The sequence below is a fragment of the Lutjanus erythropterus genome, chromosome 10 (genome assembly GCF_056507025.1).
Source record: "Lutjanus erythropterus isolate fLutEry1 chromosome 10, fLutEry1.hap2, whole genome shotgun sequence".
Taxonomy (NCBI): Eukaryota; Metazoa; Chordata; class Actinopteri; order Lutjaniformes; family Lutjanidae; genus Lutjanus; species Lutjanus erythropterus.
This window is the reverse complement of record NC_139326.1, coordinates 29,340,222-29,360,018: the sequence shown is the minus strand read 5'-3', so window position 1 is coordinate 29,360,018 and position 19,797 is coordinate 29,340,222. Positions and strand designations below refer to the sequence as shown.

Genomic DNA, 19,797 nt, shown 5'->3' with positions numbered 1-19,797 from the left:
TTTTTAAGTTGCCGCAGCAAACTTTTTTGCAAAGAGATGCCGATTTACAGCTGATACAAAGCAACATTAGTCAGTGTGAGTTAAACAGTCACACTTCCAGCTCTGTTTTATTATTCACAAACTCCTGAGACAAATAAAACTTAGTCCTGTGGACCACTTCTCTCAGTCTTAGAAGCTCGTTTTAATGTTAAAATACTTAATAAATTACTCTTTTGGTTGACAAGGCAGGGTACAGCAGCATAGAAACAGTGAATCCTTAAGTTTGTCAAACATAACAGCAGCAATCAACATCATAAGCAAAAGAATGAGCTTAAGAACAAAAATTGATGCACTTTGCTTTACCTAGCCATCTATTCAACATCATGCTTAAACAGTGAACCTAACATTCTCCTCTCTTTAAGGAAGAAATACACAGTCCACAACATCACTCAGCTGCACAACACTGCTGCTTCCTTTTATTTAAACTTTTTTCCACACCTTTTCCACACTTGGCCGCTCTGCTTTTTTCTTCCTTGAGCTTAAAATGACTCCACAGAGTATACGCGATGACAGCGCTGCTGACACGTCTCATTTGTGCCACTTCTTTCTTTGCTGCCTGTTGCTCAAGCAGTTTAGCTAAGCAATTATGTGATACTCTGAGCTAATGTATTGTATCGGATGATACTTTCCTGTGCACATCAGCACATGGACTGCAAACAGAAAGCGTGTTATACTGTGTTTGACTTACTGGAACCAGTTGGTGACGGTCATCATGACATAGAGGGATCCCAGGAAGAAGACAAAATGGAAGTAGGCGTAGCTGTAGATGGTTCCCTCTTTCTCATCATACACTACGTTCTGGCCTGAACCAGTTTTTTCCTCGTCGTAATCATCTGAAAAGACACAGAAAATGATGCAAAGTGTGGATGGATGTGGGCAAGTTGTACTTTTACTAAGAGAATGTGCCTCAAACATTGACTTCAACATTAAATCAGGAGAAAAGATTTGAGCCAAAGTCAGTCTGGACTGATTCATTTAGATTTGGTGTTGCCAGATTGGTTAGTTTTCCAACTGTTTTTGACTTGAGTTGTGCAGGTGAAGATGAGTTTGAGCAGGTGAACAGGATTTGGGCTGGTTTACCATGAGTTAGACTGGGTTTAAAAATTACAGTATTTTAAAAATATATTCATAAATTGCATTCTTTCATTCTTTAAGTTATGCAAACACACTGATGTGACATAATTTTAATGAATTCTGCTGAAAGGCGATACAAGTTGCCATCATTACCCTACAGGCCTATTCACTATACAGAAAACTCTGTGTTTGCAAATTTACAACATCTTAATTTTGGGGGCTTTTTGATTGCGTGGGAGTGCACACATTCCTCTCTTTGTGTCTGTCTCTCTTTGTGTGTGTGTTGGAGGGTACACATTAAGGCAGAGGGCAGAAATAGAAAGATTTTTTTATTTGCATTGTAGCCTCTAGCCTCTAGTGCACTTGTGAACACCTGAATTGTTGTTTTATTATAATTGTCATATTAAAGAATAGTGATGAACCTCAATACTGTTGCTGGTGTTTATGAAATGATTTGTATTGTGTTTATTATAGATAGATTTTATAGATCTGGGTAGATTTGAGCAAATATTGGGCTGGAAAACCAATCTGACAAAACTGTTTAAATTATATATGTATCTCCCAATGGAGCATGCATAGTATCGGTTATAGTATATTTATGGTTATATTTGACAACTTGTAACTTTTATTTCCAGCAGGGGGCAGTGTCAGCCTACCCACAACTCCACTCTGCTGCTGGTGCTGCTTCACTGTGTCATACTAACCTCCTAGTAACAGTGACATCATCTGTGTTTGCTGACCAATACTTTCTCACCATCTCCAATCTGGCTGAGGAATAGCAATGAGCAGAGCCCCTCTGTGTGCAAACACTACGGCTGGGGACTCGTGTGTACACACTGAACAGGCAGGAGGAGGCAGGGGGAAAGGAGGGAGAGGACAAAAAAAAAAAAACACCTTCCTCACCTGTGTCATCTCCAAAACAGAAACAGCAGCGAGCTCTCTGTGGGACAAAGAAAACCATATAGGTTAACAGACTAATATGCATAATTTGATAAGGATGATTAACTGAGAGTGTCTGGTCAACTCCTGTTAATGTGTTTAACCAGTCTGTGTATTTCATTAACACACACTTGGTCAGACCTGGATATTTATGTGTTTACCTCAGTCTCTGGCTCACTGTTCCTGCACACTCTGAGCGCTGCAGAGCTTCGCCTGGTGGTGGACGTCAGGCTGGAGGAAGGGTGGAGAAATAGAAACAGAGAAAAAGACATGAAGCCAGATGGAGGGAGAGAAAGGTTGTAATTCCGTCACTCTGTATTTTTCCAATAATTTGCAGTTTCAGATTGCTGCGAGGGAGTCTAAGACTCTCTCTCCTTCAGGGAACAACCACAAGAGACACGATGCCTCCACTTGATGGGAAACACATGTGAACAAATGCAAAGAGCCATAGTTGTCTCTCACACTCGTAGCTTAGCCACAGCCAATCATGCACTGCCTCTCCGGAGTCACAGCCAATCAAAACTATCCTGTCTCTGTTGCTGCAGCTTGCCATAAAACACATTACTTTTATTCCACTTTTCCTCAGACCAGGGGTGGCAAAAGTACACACATTCTTTACTCAAGTAGAGACACAGATACTCTTGTAAAAACGACTGTGGTAACAGTGGACAGTCTGATCCAAATTCTTTCCTCTAATGAAGTGAAAAAAAAGTACCAGTAAGCTCTGAAATGTACTCAAAGTATAAAAGTAAAAAGTGACCCTCTGAAGGACATTTCTGTGCAAAGCTAACCGCCACCTTTTCTCTGCCATCAAGTCTCTTGTCTTGTCTTCATCTTATTAGATCTTCTTCACCCCGTTATGCCTTTTTTTTTGTCTTGTTACACCTTTTATGTTTTTTTGTCTTGTCATGTCTTATGTATTTTATGTCTTCTTAGATTTTTTACATCTTGTTGGGTCTTTTACATCTTGTTACATCTTTAAAGTCTTTTTCGTCTCGTTACATTTTTTACATCATGTCTTTTTTATCTTGTCATGTCTGTTGTGTCTTGCTATAACTTTTTTGTGTTGTTAAAATTTTTCTTGACTTGTTATGTCTTCTATGTTTTTCTTGTAACAATTTACTTATCTTGCTACATTTTTTTATGTCTTGTTAGGTCTTTTATGTGTTTTTTTGTCTTATTAAACCTTTTTTGCTTTGTCAGATCTTTCAAATCTTTTCAAAGTCTTGTTACTGACAAGCCTGTTGTAAAAATGTAAGGAGTAGAAAGAACAGATATTGGTTTTAAAATGTAGTCATTAGAAGTAAAAACTTAAAACTAAATAAAATAAAATAAAATAAAAACAGTAAAAGTAAAGATACCTGAAAACTCTACTTAAGTACAGTAAGAACAAATTTGTTCTTAGTTAATGCGTGCAAGCCAAGTTAGAAACTTGTGTGAAAACAGTGAAATCAGTAAAAAGGACAAGCAAGAGGTGTGTATGCGTGTGTGTGTGTGTGTGTGTGTTTGTCTTACCAAGAGTAAAGAACACAGCCAAACAGGATAACGGTTCCCAGAGCGGTGACAATTTTCTTGTCGCTCTCCGACCCAGAGTTGAGGGGAAACACACACACAGTTTTGTTCACACCGTCTCTCTCCACCACTGAACAGAAACAGAAAGAATGTGCAGACAGAGATGGATGAGGTGAAAGAAGAAGCATTGAAAGGAGTAGAGAGATTGTGAAAGATGCAGTGAGCGTGTGTGTGTGTTTTGGCACCGTTTTAGCAGCGGCAAGAGCAGGAGGGGAGGGGAAAATGGAGAGAGTACACACACCGAGTACAACAGCCTCAGTAAAAGTATGTAGCACACTTGTGTGTGTTACTAAGTGCTGATATTAAATATTTATGGTAAGATTATCTTTACAATAGTAGCGCAGCATACAATAGTATCTTGGTAACTACTGTGGAAAAAGGAGCACTGTAGAGATGGACATGAACCTGAGTCTCTGCAGAGTAACTTTCTCTACAGCTCTCAGTTCAACTTGTATTTACATTTATCATTACGATCTTTATGCTTTATCTTAGAAAGGCGTCTTATTAATGTCTGAATTATGTTCTTAACTCTTGAATGTAACACAACGTTTCACAGAACAGATGTGCAGGATTCCTCATCTGTATATCTGTCTCCTTTTTTGGCTTCTGACCAAGACGTGTTCCCCTTTTCTTAACGTGTATGTTTCTTCATGTGTCGATTATTATTTGTTTATTTCAACTGGATGTCCAACCATCAATATTTATTATTAAAACTCACTAACTTGTAACCTGAGGTCCTCAGCCTAGGATCTTCTGGCCATTTCACAACCCATGCTGAGGACCACGGATGACCAGGCTTTTTCTGTTAGTGCCCCGACTCTATGGAACAACTTCCCCGAGAAGATCAGACTGGCAAACTCCCCATCCTCTTTTAAATAGCGTTTTAAAACATATTTTGTGCGCTTTACATGGTTTTAGGTCTGAATTCCTCTGATAAGTCAATTCTTAAAGCCTACTTTTACACAAATGCATAATCTACTTATATTGATTATTGACTTTATTCATTGTCATACAGCTACTTTTGCTTAATGTGTAACCTTGGGGAAGTTTAATATTATTGTTATTATTATCATTATTATTATTATTATTATGTCATGATAGGAGCGGCAGAAAACCTTTTTGTCTTAATAAATGTCTTAATGTCTTAATAAAAAAAAATCCAAGCTGCAGTTTGTAAAAACTGTCAAACGATTGTTGTCTTGTTCTGAGTTTACATCACAAGTAATACATGAAATAAATGTTAAGACACCATTACAACACAGGCCTCTTAAACAACTAAAAATGTTTTACTTTTTCCATGTAAAAAACACACCTAATAAATGTGCACTTTGTGTTGCAGTCAGTTTTACCATCTCAGCTAAATAAAACTACTTTTTAGGGCTGCCACTAACGATTATTTTCATTGTCGATTATTTTCTTGATTAATCGATTAATTGTTTGGTCAATAAAATAGAATATTGTGAAAAATCTTTATCAGTGTTTCCCCAAGTCCAAAATTACATCCTCAAATATCTTGTTTTGTCCACGACCCAAAGATATTAAGTTTACAGTCATACAGAAGTAAAGAATCCAAAAAATATCACACTTAAAATATGACTAGATTGAGAGGATTTTTAGAACAGAGAATCGTTTTTTCTTAAAAATTACTCAAACTGATTAACTGATTATCAAAATAGTTGGTGATTAGTTTAATAATAAAATAATAATTGATTAATGGTTATGGTTGAATGTTGCAAACCCAATAAAACCCAACCTTACCTTTCAATCACAGTATTACTGATTATTGTCCCATTCCTTAATGTGACCACATGCAAGAGTGAGAAGAGGAGCAGCTGTGTGAACGTAACTCCTTGTTTATCTAGAACTGTCATGTTTGCTGCAGCATTAATAAGCCTAACTCATGACTCAACACACACACACACATAATACCTGCAGATCCGAGTTGATATCAAACAATGGCTGTGAATACTAGGTGGAGATGGGTGTTAGTTCATACTCACTTTCTTTTGGTTTACTGGAGAAGGCTGAGAAAGTGAGGTACATGACGTACAGACTGATGACTCCTGGCTGCAGCAGGCCTGATGTGGGCTGCACTGCACGAACATAAAGGTGAACACAGGATTAAATTAGAACTGGCTACACTGACACAGATTCCTGAATTGGTGCAAATGTATTTAAAAAATATATATAGGGAACTTATTGCTACTATTTATCACTATACAGTTTGATGTCAAATTAGTCGCTATTTCTCTTTGTGATAAGTCAAGTAACTTTCCGTAAACATCACCTAAATGCAAATGATTGTATTTTCATTTGCATAACATATTCAAATGAGATAATGTGCTTGTGAGTGCAGGTCCTCACGTTTCTGTATACATGGAGAGATGGCCAGCAGGGAGACAATGAGGCACAGGCTGCCATTGATGCCCAGGAAGATCTTGTTGAGTAAACAGACCTCTGGGTCGGTGTAGAACCAACCCATGAAGCCGATGGCTCCGACCGCAAAACTGAACAGAATCAGAGTCACTAAGGCCAAAGCTGCGTACCATAGACGGTTATACTTCACTCCTGAATACCTGCAGACAGAAGGAGAAAAAACACACAACAGAAGGGAAAAACATAATATGAACAGGGAAAAAGCAAACTAAAGAAGTAAAAAAGATCAAGTGAGCAGGGGAAAGAAGCAAAGAAACTAACACAGGAGAGGCTGGCCTAAAGAAAAATTCAGAGAAAGACAAAGTTTGTTTGGTGAGTTATTCCTGCAAGAGACAATGAGACAGTTTTATGGCTGCTGAAGGGCTTTCACATCAGTTTTAGTCAGTCCAGAAATTTCAAGTTTTACTAAAAATCGAAACAAGTGGGTACACATGCACCTACCAATACATATTAAGAGGTTTACTACACTAGTTGCCAAAGGTTTTTCAAACAGTCTGCTGTGGTATGTGTGTGTGTCTATGTGGGAAGGGAAGGGGAAACTCCTAAACCATATGCATCCTGTGAATCTGCCCCGGGCCAGCCAAGCTGCCAAGCCTCACCCCCCACCCACCCACAGAAACACAAAGCTACATGACTCCTTCTTTCCAAACAGTTTTCATCCAAATAACCCCACAGAAGAGTAAGTCCCACCCTCTGAGTTTCTCAAGAGCAAATAAAAAGCACTGCACTGCTCCCATTTACAGGGCATCCATGCTTACGTAAGCGAGCCAGACTCTGAGTTACTGGGTCAGAAGAGAGACAGGAGCACAGAGGAGACATGTCGCTCTCACCAGTTTGTGTTCCATCTGTGTGCAAACTCCACCAACAGCATGAGCTGGATCAGCAGGAAAATGAACCCGCCAGTGGCTCCAACATAGCGCCACACTGTGGTATGAACAGAGGCAGAGAGCTGTTGTTAGGGAAAACCTTACAACACATATCTTGACTTGCTACAAGATGTTGCACTTTGATGCTGCAAGATTATATTGAGTGGATGGTAAGGGAGAAATATTGAAAAACATGTTACTTACAATCTTTTCTTATTACTTCCTGTTTCTAGAACTGTGCCGAATCAGTTGAATTGGATATGATCATTCCATGCAATGATTTGACAATTCTTACTTTATGTTTTTTCAGTTCACACCACACTAAACTCCTTTATCAGCCTGAATGAGTGTTTTACCAATAAGATGTGCATTCAATACTTTTCTTCAGAGTCTGTGATGAGAGTTTCACACAGTCAGACAAAGTAAGTCTGCATCTTCATGTAGTTCAGGTATAAAATCCCGTCACAACAGCGAAGCGTCTCTCCCGCCTGCTGACAGAACTGTCAGCCACTGCAGCGTGTCACCTGTGCTCCATTTCTATCACTCTTCTCTGCTTCCTTCAGTTTGTTTGTTGTTGTGGTAATTCAGAGACTCAGTTCGTAATGTTCACCGCCTGTTACTGCATTGGTCTGTGCACAAGCTTTAAAAAAAAGATCACAATACTGCAGATCTGCTGTTGAGTGTTTACCTTCCAGAAAGGTTTGTTCTTCTGGGAGGAAGAACCCTCCAGCACAGCACGCCACCAGTGCAATAAACTTCAGCAACCAGAACCTGACAGTCAAAGCAAGTGATAACATTAAAGGTTGTACATGAATAAAGTGAACTATAAAAACAAAAAAAATACAACATACAAAACAATGACCTTTGACAAAGCAGTCGCAGTGTGACTTATTGTGATAGAGTTAGGAAGGAAAACCCAAGGAATACAGAATGTGTAGTATAACGAATCCAAAAAAACACCATCAGAATGAGATCTGATGTTAACAAACAAATTTGACTAATTTCAGCATTAAAGGAATAGTTAGCTGAGGTGCTTCTCAATAGCCAGTGTATTACCTGCAGTAGGTGTGGACAGAGTCAGCAGAAAAACATATTCTAGAAACCTAAAGAAATCTGTATCAGTTTAAGTATATGTTATATTTAGAATATTTTCACTGCTTTACCTTGCTGTCAGACAGCTTTTTTCAACAGGAAACAACTTTTATATAAGCCAAATATCTCTCTCTCTCCATACAAACCAGACTTTATTGGCGAAATCAGTATCTGTCTACCACTGCCTCCATTTGATTTGTTTGTGTTATTGTGTAACTTTGGAGTTTTAAATCGGTTAGCTCAGATTTACTGAAGTCACACACCAACACAAACTGACTGACAGATGGAGGCAACAGTAGACCACTAATTCCTGTGATCTGCGAGGTAAAATTACAACTTTTCCAAAAGGAGTCTGGTTGAGCATCAGAGAGCAGTATTTGGCTTATATAACGGTGATTTTTGGCTGTCTGAATGCAAGGTAAAGTGAACATATTCTAAATACAGTGTGTATTTAAATTGATATTGATTTTTTTTAGATGGGGCTTTTCTAAGTGGCTAAAATACCTTTTGTTGACCCTGTCCACAGCTACATTGCTTACAGCTTCCATGCTGGTTCTACTCTCTGCTTCTCCAAACTGGGGGCATGTCGACCTCCATCTACTATAGGTAAAATACTGAGTACTGAGTATAGTGCCTCATACAACCCCACATCAAATAATCTGAACTATTCCTTTAAGGGAAACCTGTTTGCTAGTACCGTACCGACATTCAGTCAAGTGTTTAGAGTTCCCATTAGATATTAGATATTACAGAAGATTGTAAATTGTTTGATGATAAACAGGGCAAAAGGAGGAAAGAAAGATGACTGTGGCCTTCTTACCCGTTATGCACGGCCGCCCTCCAGCCTGTGCTGTTGTTCACACGTATGGTGAAGATGCTGAAGAGTAAGAAGAAGCAGGACATGCCGAAGCACACCTTGTAGACGGCAGAGTAGCCGACCAGAGTTTTGCAGTTCTCCCCTGCATTCATCTTCTCACACAGCTCACTGTAGAAGGGGATCTGATTGACAAAAATCACAAGTCCAAAATACTTTGATTAGATCATTATAATGTTGGAAAAAAAAAAACCCTCCCCACCTCTGCTCATGTTTGTCTAGTACACGGCCACAGAGAAAAGGACCCAATAGCATCCATTCTGAGCGTCACGCCTCTAAAGGAGCAGAAAGAGAGAACAGGCAGCAACAACAACCCCTCTTTCTCTCCATGAAGCCCTCTTTCATCCTCCGTTCTCTACAGGCTGTTAGAGGGGCCTTACAACTAACTGTCAGTGTACACAAACAAAAGACACAGATGAATAAATTAACCGCCTTTTGTCAGCAAGTCAGAAGGGATTGAGAAGAGTGCAGAGCAGAGACAGCACGAGCAAGAGAGAAAGACTGGAAGATCTGTCTCAAAATAAATTTCCAAGTCTCATTTCGACCCTCAGCGCGTTGCATAAAAAAGACGAGAGCAAGGCCAGAGCCAGTTAAGAAGATAAGGACTTTGCAGTGGCCTTCAACAGGAAATTGAAAGTGCTTCATTGGCTTAGAGCCAACAGAGAAGACGGGCTTTGAAATGATAACTACCAAATGGAGGCTCAAATATCTGTCCCTCTCTCTCTGATGCCCCAAACTGTAGAGATGTGAATCAAAGTCAAATACTAGAGCTGCTTTTCAAACATAAGTCCTTTTTTGATTTTTTAAGAGATGCACCAATCCACTGTTTTCAGTTAAATTCAGATCTGGTATCTGAATTTGGTACTATACCAATACCAACTTTTTTTTCTTGATGATTAGGCTTAAGATGTTGATTATTATTATTATGATTATTGTTGTTGTTGTTAGTAGTAGTAGTAATAGCTTGTGTAGTTTGTGTAATATTCCATCAATTTCTTTATTTTAGTCCAATTTAATCTCCCAGCAGCTTCTTTCTTCAAAGTGACAAAACTGGAATGTATAAACTACTTTTCTTTTTGTTAAAATGGATTTTATAAAATTGGTATCGAAAAAGTATTGTTCAGTAACTGGTATTAAAGTCAGACAGGTTTTTGAATGATACCTATACCCCAATTTGCATAAATTCCCATGATGCATTGCTAAGAGTTTAAATTTGCTATTTTATGTTCCACATACAAATGTTACTTTTTGTAAGTCTTTGTTCAAAACATGGTCATTTATGTTGGCAACGGTCATTACTGTGCCGGTTTATTATTACACGAGTGAAGTGGCTAGTACATTTCATCACTCAAGTTTTAAAGTAATGCAGTAAGTTGTAACGTGTTTCCCTTATTTTACATGAAAAAATTAAAGTGCTCAATACACACTGCTCAGCATAGTATTTACAGATAGAAAATTTAGCATTGTAGAAAACAAGTGGAATTTAGATTGCAATGCTGATCGGTGATGCAAGACTGATACTGGATGAATTTGTGATGTCAGTAACAGGTCCTGATACTTACTGGGCCTTTATAAAAGTTTAATTTATAGGACAGATGAAGAATGACAGGACAGGGGATGACAGTAGGGGAATGACATGCAGCAAAGGGCTGTAGGGGGGAGTTGAACCCATGGCTGCTGCAGAGGACTCACAGCCTCTGTACATGAGCGAACACTCTAGCAATTGAGCTACCAATACCAAAATTTTTGAGAGAACAACAGATCTTTACTTTCATAATATCAGCGGTTTGACTTAGCTTCACCAGTATCTAGGTCCTGAAGTTGCACACACGGGTGAGACGCCAGCCGATTGAGTTGTCATCACCTCAGTGTGCAGTGCAGTCCAGAGCCAGATCACAACATAGAGTAAAAAGCCCATTTTGGAGCTTTTGTCTCATGTTGAGGACCATATTAGCATGTCCATGGTGTGGTGATTAAGAGGGAAAGGGGCCGCCTGTTTCAGACAGCTGTAAATCTCTTGAGAAAAGACCAGCACTCTCATACGCACAATGGCTGCTCTCTTAGCCGGGACTTCCCACTGTGCCCAGTGTGTGACTGACAGTGTTCGTGTATATGTGTATGCATGTGTGTGTAGCTCAGCAGGCTTTGCGTGGGGCTATCAGAGGCCATTTTGTGCCTGGATGGGCCTTTTACAGGGTTCTCCTCTCACAACGAGACACAGCAGGGGATCATTTTAATGCTGTACAGTAGACACTGGCAGAGGAAGAGAGCCAAAACACAGCAGAAGAAGATTGGTGGAAAAATGTCACTGTCTTCAAATAGGCTCTTAGCTTGCAGTCATTTCCATAGTAACACAGTCAGAGGAGGGTATTCTTCCCAGATATACAAACATCATAGTCTAGTGTACACTGATACACAGTGTACCTTGAAACAAGAACATCACTGCTCAGCATCAGATATTCACCTACTAATACTGGTGCAGGCAAACAGGAAGCAAAAAGGAAGACACGGGCCTTGTTCAGACCCGGTGTTAACATACGTCCTGGACAATCACAAGTGGACAGCTCTATGTGCAGCTGTGAACACAGACAGGACACATTTGAGACCTGATCACTTGGATGACAATCAGAGGTGGTCTGAGCTGCAGGTACATTCATTTAGCAGTATGTACATAATGTGACCTAGGTCACATTGAAGGACCACCTACTGTAATGCAAATTACATGTCTAGTTGTCTCTTACCTTCAACAGATTATGAACACACCAGTATCCACAATATCCTAAAATAACTGCAGTATTTTGAGAGTTGTTCAGTGAGAAGAAACTTCATAAACTTTGTGAAATGCTGTCCATGACAACACAGAGCATCACTCCGTCTGCTCATACTGCAGGTAGAATATGAAGCTCATTGTGGACTGATAGGAATTTGGTGTGGCGTTGAACCAAAAAAAAAAACAAAAAAAAACAAAAACAAAAAGTCATTTTTTTTTGCAAATAGAACAGGGATGTGAGTGTCACTCAAGGCAGATGTGGAGACGCCTTCTAGTGCCAGGTGAGAACTCACATACTTAGAGCTGTCCACTTGTGATCAGATCGCTCAGGACTCACGCTGACATGGGTCTGAACAGGGTCTCTGTATCACCCAGATGACGAGGAGAACTACACTGATCAGAACCCACAGCATCCACAGAAGCCCTCCAGTCGAGTTGAAATTTCACAGAAACAGCCAGTCTGATAATGATCCTGCATTATGAGGATTCAAAGAGCTAACGCTGGGGGGGAACAAAAAAAACACATGAAAGCTGTAAAGATCAAAAGAGAGAGCAGCAGGCCTCCAGTGAATCTTCTCCCAGCTTCAGAGGCGAGGTGGGTGGTTAAAAACAGAAAGCTACCAGCCTGAACTCCTGCCTCCTCCGCTATGGCCTTACTACTATGAAGATACACACGGGCTTATCTTCAGGTGAAAGAGAAGGATGTCTGCTTTGCCTGTAGCAATGTTATAAATCTTTAATTTTGCCTGTATTGACATGGCAATACTGGCACATTCTGTGAAATTCTGTTGTGTTTGAACATGTGTGGAGAGGGTGTAAACTACAAATACTCTCTGTTTGCTTGTCAGTATGTGCTTCCATCACAGAACTCTAACGTTGCATGACGCTCAGACCTAATTTTATGTACAGTTGCCAACTTCTGCAAAATGAAGGCTGGGCAGTGAGGATCAGATATATCAGGCCCGAGCGATAAAACAATAGTGATTTGTATCATCAATAGACGTGTCATCAATAGCAATACGAAAACAGTTCGATAAAAGGTTTGATAGTTTGATAGCACTAAACTGCAAATCACCATTAAAGCATGTAATGAATACACCCCAGCTGATAAACAGCTCGTCATATCCCTTCATAATGGAGTGTGCTACGAGTGACACACAAACAGTCATTTAACGGATAAACCTGAAGCGTCTCCCCTTCCTGGCTCATAAATAGCTGCGACGAATGACATGCAAACAATTAACAGGTGGTGCAGAGGTAGAGCCACTGAAAACTGCACACAGCACAGTGTGGGTATTTAAATTAAAATTCTTCACATGTGAAATTCAACATGAAAACTGTCCTGGACTTGACTGCATATACAAAAGTGGTAAATAAAATGTACAATATAATTAATAAAAGGTATATACTTTTTAAAGTAAAATGCTGTCCATGCTCATCAAGTAGTGAACAGTAAATGAACTATAACATGTAAATATATGTGCTGCCTTGTCCTGACATGCAATGTCTCTTCCAATTAGTAGCTGTATGTTGAGTTTTGACTCTTTGAGGTTGCTGTAGCTGGTCAGTGCTGACAGATGAAGCCAGAGGAATAGATTGAGGTAGCAATGTGAAACAGATCATAGGAAATTTATACAAATATTTATGACATTTATTTATCTATTTAACTATGAGTGAAGCATATGAATAATATGGATCAGTTTAAGATAATATTACCACGATCACAATGCTAATTTCTGTTAGCACATCAAGTGATATTCTCATTATGTGTATCAAGCAATGGACCAAGCACTAGTCATTAATATTTATAATTTGAAAATCGATTCAGGAATTGAAAAAAAATATCACGATACCTGAGAGAATCGATTTTCTGTCCCACCCTCTATTGTCAACAGAAACTGGCCTGGACTCTATAATCAGCTTGATAACTGTGCTTAAGACCTCAAAAGGTCTGCAGCCATGCTGCTATACCTACACAACTGCACACACAGGGAATCATGACCTGTTATCTGCGTCGATCTGATCAGATCACATCATATAACTTCAGTCATCATCATCAGTCCATAATCACTGTACAACAGAGGCACTTATCTATCAGAGGCTTTTAGAACGGAGAGTTTCAAATCCACTCACTTTCCATTTCAAATGAAGCTGTTACGGTGCACCGATGAGAGCTTTAACTTTCCGTCTGTGCTACTTAGTCCTCCCTACGTTCATATTCTTATAATGAAAACTTTCAACCATATACAATTCAAACTCTTGATTAATATATTTAAATATATTTGTAATTTACATAGTTTAAAAAAATGTAGGTGTGGGTATGTGTGTATATGTTGTGGGTGGGAGATTTTTTGTTGAGTGTGATTTATGTACTTACATGATCTCTCAACTGCTGCTCCACAGTCGGGGACATCATAATGACACAGATGATAGTGACCAGCAGGAAGTAGAGGGCGTACATGACCCGGGTCCCCGTGGACTGTTTGATCTTGGGGCAGCAGTTGCAGCAGCACGAGCAGGCTGCTGAGCCGCAGCAGCAGGCCAGCTGCACACACAAAACAATGGAGAGAGGAGGGAGAGAGGGGAAAATCATTAGCAACACTTTCAGAATTTTCCACACCATTATAACCCATCCAATATAGACATAATGTATTTATGGGACACTTGAATAAGGGAGGGGGAGGACCAGGGTTCAAGTGTGCATTACACAGCCATTACAAGTTTCAGCTAAAGATGTTGCACTTGGATCTTCCTGGAAGAAGAGTGAACAAAGCAAACTCATTAAAATATGTCAATAACATCTGATTGTGAGAAATCTTTCAGCTATATTCTCCAGCGCTACTACAGAAGTCAAGTCATGTTACACTTTAACAGTGTGGTAGACTGTTTATACAGTCTAAAATCATAATCTGAAAAACAATCTCCCTCTGTCCAAGAGGCAAAACCACAAAAAAAAGGAAAAAACTTAAACAGGAAAAGAAGGGAGTAAGCTCAGAGAAATAACAATGGAGAGGTTACTATTTCAGGATGGACATAACATAGACAGAAATAGCAGTAGTAAATACTATGGTTGGTTAAACCATAGAAGCCAAAACCAATGAACCACGTGTCTCTCTTTATGAAACATGTCTATTATTTCAAGGTGAAAAGTTCAGTGTTATAATATCTAAGAGACAGGAACTGCTGTACATCCCACAGTTACAGTTATTAAGTTAATTTTGCAAAACACAGCAAAAGGTGTATGTTTAAGTCCCAAGAGCAGTGGTTCTCAACCTGGGGGTCAGGACTCCCATAGGGGGTCGCATGATAATTTCTGGATGTTGCCAGATGGTCGTGGAGGAAAAAATAAATAACATTTTGTGTCAAGCAGCTCAGAATGAGAGCCAGGAGGCAGCTCTCAGCGACACCAGCCCCTTAAAGGCATTCAACAGCAGGTTCAAGCTTTCAAAAATATGAAATATTAAAAAATACAGCTTGCCCCAAGAAATGTAACAGCCACCTCACCAACAGGTTAAACTAAAAAACAGCACAAAAATGACAACATAAAGCAAAGTGTTCTGAACAGAGTCAGACACTAACAAAAAGCAAAATTTGCATTTTGTAGCATAAAGTAGCAAATTCAACAAGCTCCTCAGTCCAGTACTAGGCATGATGGGAAATTTTAGACTGGGTAATGGCTTTTTTTGACTCATACGCAGCTGATAAAGTGAACAGTAAAACAGCCAAATAACACTGTTAGATGACACATGATATTAAGTCAACAGCAGTGGTGCAGACATCACTTTTAACATGGGGTGATGAAGAAACATCTAGAAAATTTATCTTAAGTGACTTCCACCAACAGAAACATGTTCCACGTGTTGATAATTCTAATATATTGTGGTTGGGTGCTGACAGAAGTAAACAGGATGATGCAGCTATCTCACTGCTGCAGCTGCAGGACGAGGACAGGTACCTCTGTGCTTCACTTACAGAACTCGTGCAGAGCAGCTGTCCCACTGTGATAAGTTGTGTCCAGTTTGTGGATCTTAAAGAGAGTCAAACTGTTGTGTCTCTGTCTGAAATACTCCCACACTTTGGATAATCATGGCAAGTCTTACTCACCACAGCCTGCTCTGAATCCATGCTCTGACCAGGCACAGCAGTTCATAGCGACACGCTGACGCACGTTGTGCAAATTGAAATATTTTCAGAATCAATGAAGTTGATTAGATCAACAAATCACTGCAGCTCTAATAACCTGCATTAGAAAAGATTTTAGTGTGTTTGTGAGAGTCAAAGCAATGTTTTTTGTGTTTGAGTTTCTTGGCTAGTAGTTGGGGTTGGGTGGTCACTATCACCAACCTGCGACTTCAAAGACTGTAGACCACAGTCCAGCAAAGCATCTAGCATGTTAAAAAAGTAGTAGCCATTGTGCCAAAAGTTTTTCTTCCTTCTGGAACACTTCCACTTTTCCAGAGTAGGTTTGGGTGATATGAAGGTTATGTATTCATTAATCTATGGGCCATAAGTATTTAAACCCAGCAAGACTTGTCTAAGAAGGTTAACTGCATATAAGACAGATTGAGCATTGTAACCTTGGCAGTCATATATGCTAAAATGACTTCTACCACCAGCTGATTTGATTTGTTTTTTCACACAAATACTGTCAAATACCGTAAAAACGGCTGAAATGTCAGGAGGAAGCAACTTACTGGACAGGGGGAAACTCGCAATAGAAGACAGCCGCCTGACTGTCTCTTTGCTCATTGACGGTTTCTGTCACGAGGGACAAATCCCTCCCCCTCCTTCACAGTCACAACCCTTGGTCCAAGCAGACAGTGAAGTCTTGTCCGAAAACACACACACACAAATGCACACGCACAGACACTCACTCACTCACAGAGGCCCACTCTGTTTCTTCTGACAGGTCCTCATACAGGAGGACTGTCTCATAAAGACAGGCCTGTGTTCTATTTAGGAAAGAGGAAGCTCTACAATTATACAGTATTTTCTTCTGTAGCCACCCCGCCCTGCTTGTGCAGAGCACACACTGCTGTGGTGAGAGGTGAACTTCTTCTGATGTGGCCTACAGCTGAGGTGTGGTTCTCTGCTGGATGGCTGATTTTTTCCTTTTTAAGTTCTCTGCTTATAGGATACAACACAGACTCTGCTAATGATAAGGAGAGGCGCTAGTGTGGGTTATATGCCAAAGCCAGTGGGGCCATGGTTGAGTCTTGCTACAGGGAAAACTTGTGTCCAAGTACTGTCATTACGACATTAGGAGAGGGAGGAAATTATGACATATTATGGTAATAACTTGCCAACAACTGCTGACCCATCAACTGGAGGATAACATGACTGTGGACAGAAACATTATATAAAAGTTGTGTACTGTCTAATGACATCTGTGTCTGACTAAAGGCTGACTAAATTGTGTCATTAAAAAAACACATCAATTAAAGTTGCAACAATTAATCTATTATTAAATTAATCACCAATTATTTTGATAAGTTAAGTGGTTTGAGAATTTTTTCAAGACAAAATGTCAAATTTCTCTTATTCCAGCACTTAAAATGTGAAAAATGTCCATTTTCTTTACTCCTCAATGACAGTAAACTGAATAATTTGGGGTTGTGGACAAAACAAGATATTTGAGGGCGTCATCATGGGCTTTAGGAAATGCTGACTGCCAATTTTTAGCATTTTCAGACATTTCATGGGCAAACAACTATTAATCGATTAATCAAGAAAATACTTGACCGATTAATCAACTATGAAAATAACCATTAGTTGCAGCCCTAACATCATTTAGGCTTGCCACAGTAGTAGGTGTTACCGTTGTTACACAGTGTTTGCATACACTGACAACATTACTTCCCACTGTATCCACCATGTTATCAATACTCTTGGTTATAGTCATAAACTCAAAATGCCTGCACTGTACAGCAGTGGCAACAGAGCTGCAGCACGATGTAGCAGCATAACTCTGTAAAAAAAAAAAAAAAAAAAAATTGCTTAAACCGAATCGAATCATGGCCATAAACTCGAAATTTAAATAAATCATGAATATGGAGATTCCTAACACCCCTACCTGATAGATGTGGCAACTCAAAACTTCAGAACCAACCTTCTAAGCATTTGTTTTATTCAAAGTAAGGGGAAGATCTTTCGATTTAATGTTAAAGATTAAAATAAGCACTCTCACATTACAGATCTTGAGCATCATTGCTCATATCTTTTCTTGTAAAATGCCCAGTGTTGTTGTGAGTTTATTTTCCTCACAGTGGCATCTCTAACATCAATGTATATCAACAAAATCGTTCCGCTACTTTGGCTGTATCAAGTTATAATCTCTGCAATACTTATTTTTCACTGTCCTTCACATCTTTGCTATATATTTCCTGTATGTACTCTGTAGCCCACATTTAATTTAATCATTTTATACTTTATTAGATAGGATACAGTCAAGACCGACTGTAAATGAGAGTAGAGATATATGGTGAATGTCATGCAACAGTAGTCCCCAACCCTAGTTTACATTATCAGAGTAAGGCCAGTAGGACACAGCTTAAATGTATCTGGACAATGTGATATTCCGATAACAATCCTCTCATAATTAATAAATTTCATTTAGACCTGTAAATGCATCCATTCCTAGCAGAATCAGTTCAGTTTGCCATGTAGTCACATTAGTAATTGTAGCCGTCGTCTGTGAGTGTGTCCTAAGCCAGGGCCTGTAATCTGGCCAGGGTGTCCTGATCTGCTAAAGCCAGTGTGCAACATCGTCTGATGTGTTGCGTTCCGCTCCAGATGCCAGTAATGTGTGGTATGCTGCAGACTCGTGGATCCACACAGGCACATGGTCAGGAGGATCAAGCTGCTTCCCAGCCAACATGGCTCTGCCTCTTCACGCTCTCTGTCCAGAGGTTTCTCTGCTCATCTCTTCTACACGGCCCTCCTCATTGTTTTTTTCCCTCAGGGTGAAACAAGGTTATTTATAGTCTCGCCTTTTTCATGTGAGCTGTGTACTGTCAGTTTAATGGTTCTCTAAACAGATTCGCATGTGAAACCAACCTCAAAAATGTGTACACCCAGTTCTCTCAAAGAGCTGAGCAAAACAGTATTGTGTCTGTCGCTCTTGTTAAAGAAGGCAGACACTGATTTTTTAGAGACTTTTTTTTAAGAAAAGAAACTCAAAGGGCCAAAATCATTAATTATAATTAAACTTTTATGAAATCAAGAAGAAAAGACTTAACTGCACCCTTTGGATCACACAGTGGAACCACGGGGTGGTAGTAAGTAAGGAACTCATCATGTGAAAGTCTGGGTTCAAACCTCTCTGAGAGCATGTGTCTGTCTGTGTTGCCATAGTGTGCTTGAGCAAACAGTGAATTCCATCCCACCTCCATGGACCAGACGAATAAATGATTCATCATTTCTTAGGGTCTTATGATTCTCCAAATCCATGATTACATTTGATTTTTTGATTTAAACTTTTTTTTTTTAGCACTGACGGCATTAATAGAATAACAAGTCTTGATTTATGAGATCAACAGATCATTGGTTTTATAACCTTCTTTAAAAAAGTAGTCTATACGATATCAAGTGTGATATGTAAATTGAAAGTTAATTACAATATTAAACTATGACATCCCCAGCCATTTCCTCCACATTAACAGGTATTTATAAAAGAGAAATTAGAATGAGAATGTGTGCATCTCACTCATGCTTCAGACCAGGTGTACAAACAATTTTATCAATGCCTGCAGGTCAAGTGATATTGCTAGACATGAAATACAGTGAGAGATGTAACCTTTTGTTTAGGTTGCCAGTTTCCCTGATTGTGTTTTTATTTATGCAGTCTACACAGAGTTTTTCAAACGTCCAAAAAGTTGCATTTATAGACTTCATTTCAAATTATTTCTGAATGAATTTTATCATTATTTTTACTAACATTTATATGAGTGCTAAAAATTGATCATTTTTAATCCTTCTGATGTTTGATAATGATGATCACCGCAGTGATGTGACGAATTAGCGGTACACTATAAATAGTGACAGCCATCCGGTCACATAATGACAGCTATGCTGGTGGTGTTGGAAAACCTCAGAGATGCAACACAATCAGTAAATTTCAATTCCTCTTTTCTGTT

The 19,797-nt window shown here is 39.3% G+C and overlaps 1 protein-coding gene across 1 annotated transcript in view; it reads right to left on the bottom strand.

The window, feature by feature from the left end:
• Positions 1 to 19,797, bottom strand: part of serinc5 (serine incorporator 5) — a 31,448-nt gene that overhangs the window by 2,027 nt on the left and 9,624 nt on the right. Inside the window, exons 2-11 of the mRNA XM_084728964.1 lie at positions 14,040 to 14,207; positions 8,839 to 9,017; positions 7,615 to 7,697; positions 6,891 to 6,984; positions 5,989 to 6,200; positions 5,625 to 5,717; positions 3,568 to 3,694; positions 2,214 to 2,283; positions 2,017 to 2,053; positions 728 to 872 (exon numbers count right to left, since the gene is read on the bottom strand). Of these exons, the coding sequence (XP_084585090.1) occupies positions 728 to 872; positions 2,017 to 2,053; positions 2,214 to 2,283; positions 3,568 to 3,694; positions 5,625 to 5,717; positions 5,989 to 6,200; positions 6,891 to 6,984; positions 7,615 to 7,697; positions 8,839 to 9,017; positions 14,040 to 14,207 (1,208 nt within the window). The remainder of the gene's footprint in view (positions 1 to 727; positions 873 to 2,016; positions 2,054 to 2,213; positions 2,284 to 3,567; positions 3,695 to 5,624; positions 5,718 to 5,988; positions 6,201 to 6,890; positions 6,985 to 7,614; positions 7,698 to 8,838; positions 9,018 to 14,039; positions 14,208 to 19,797) is intronic.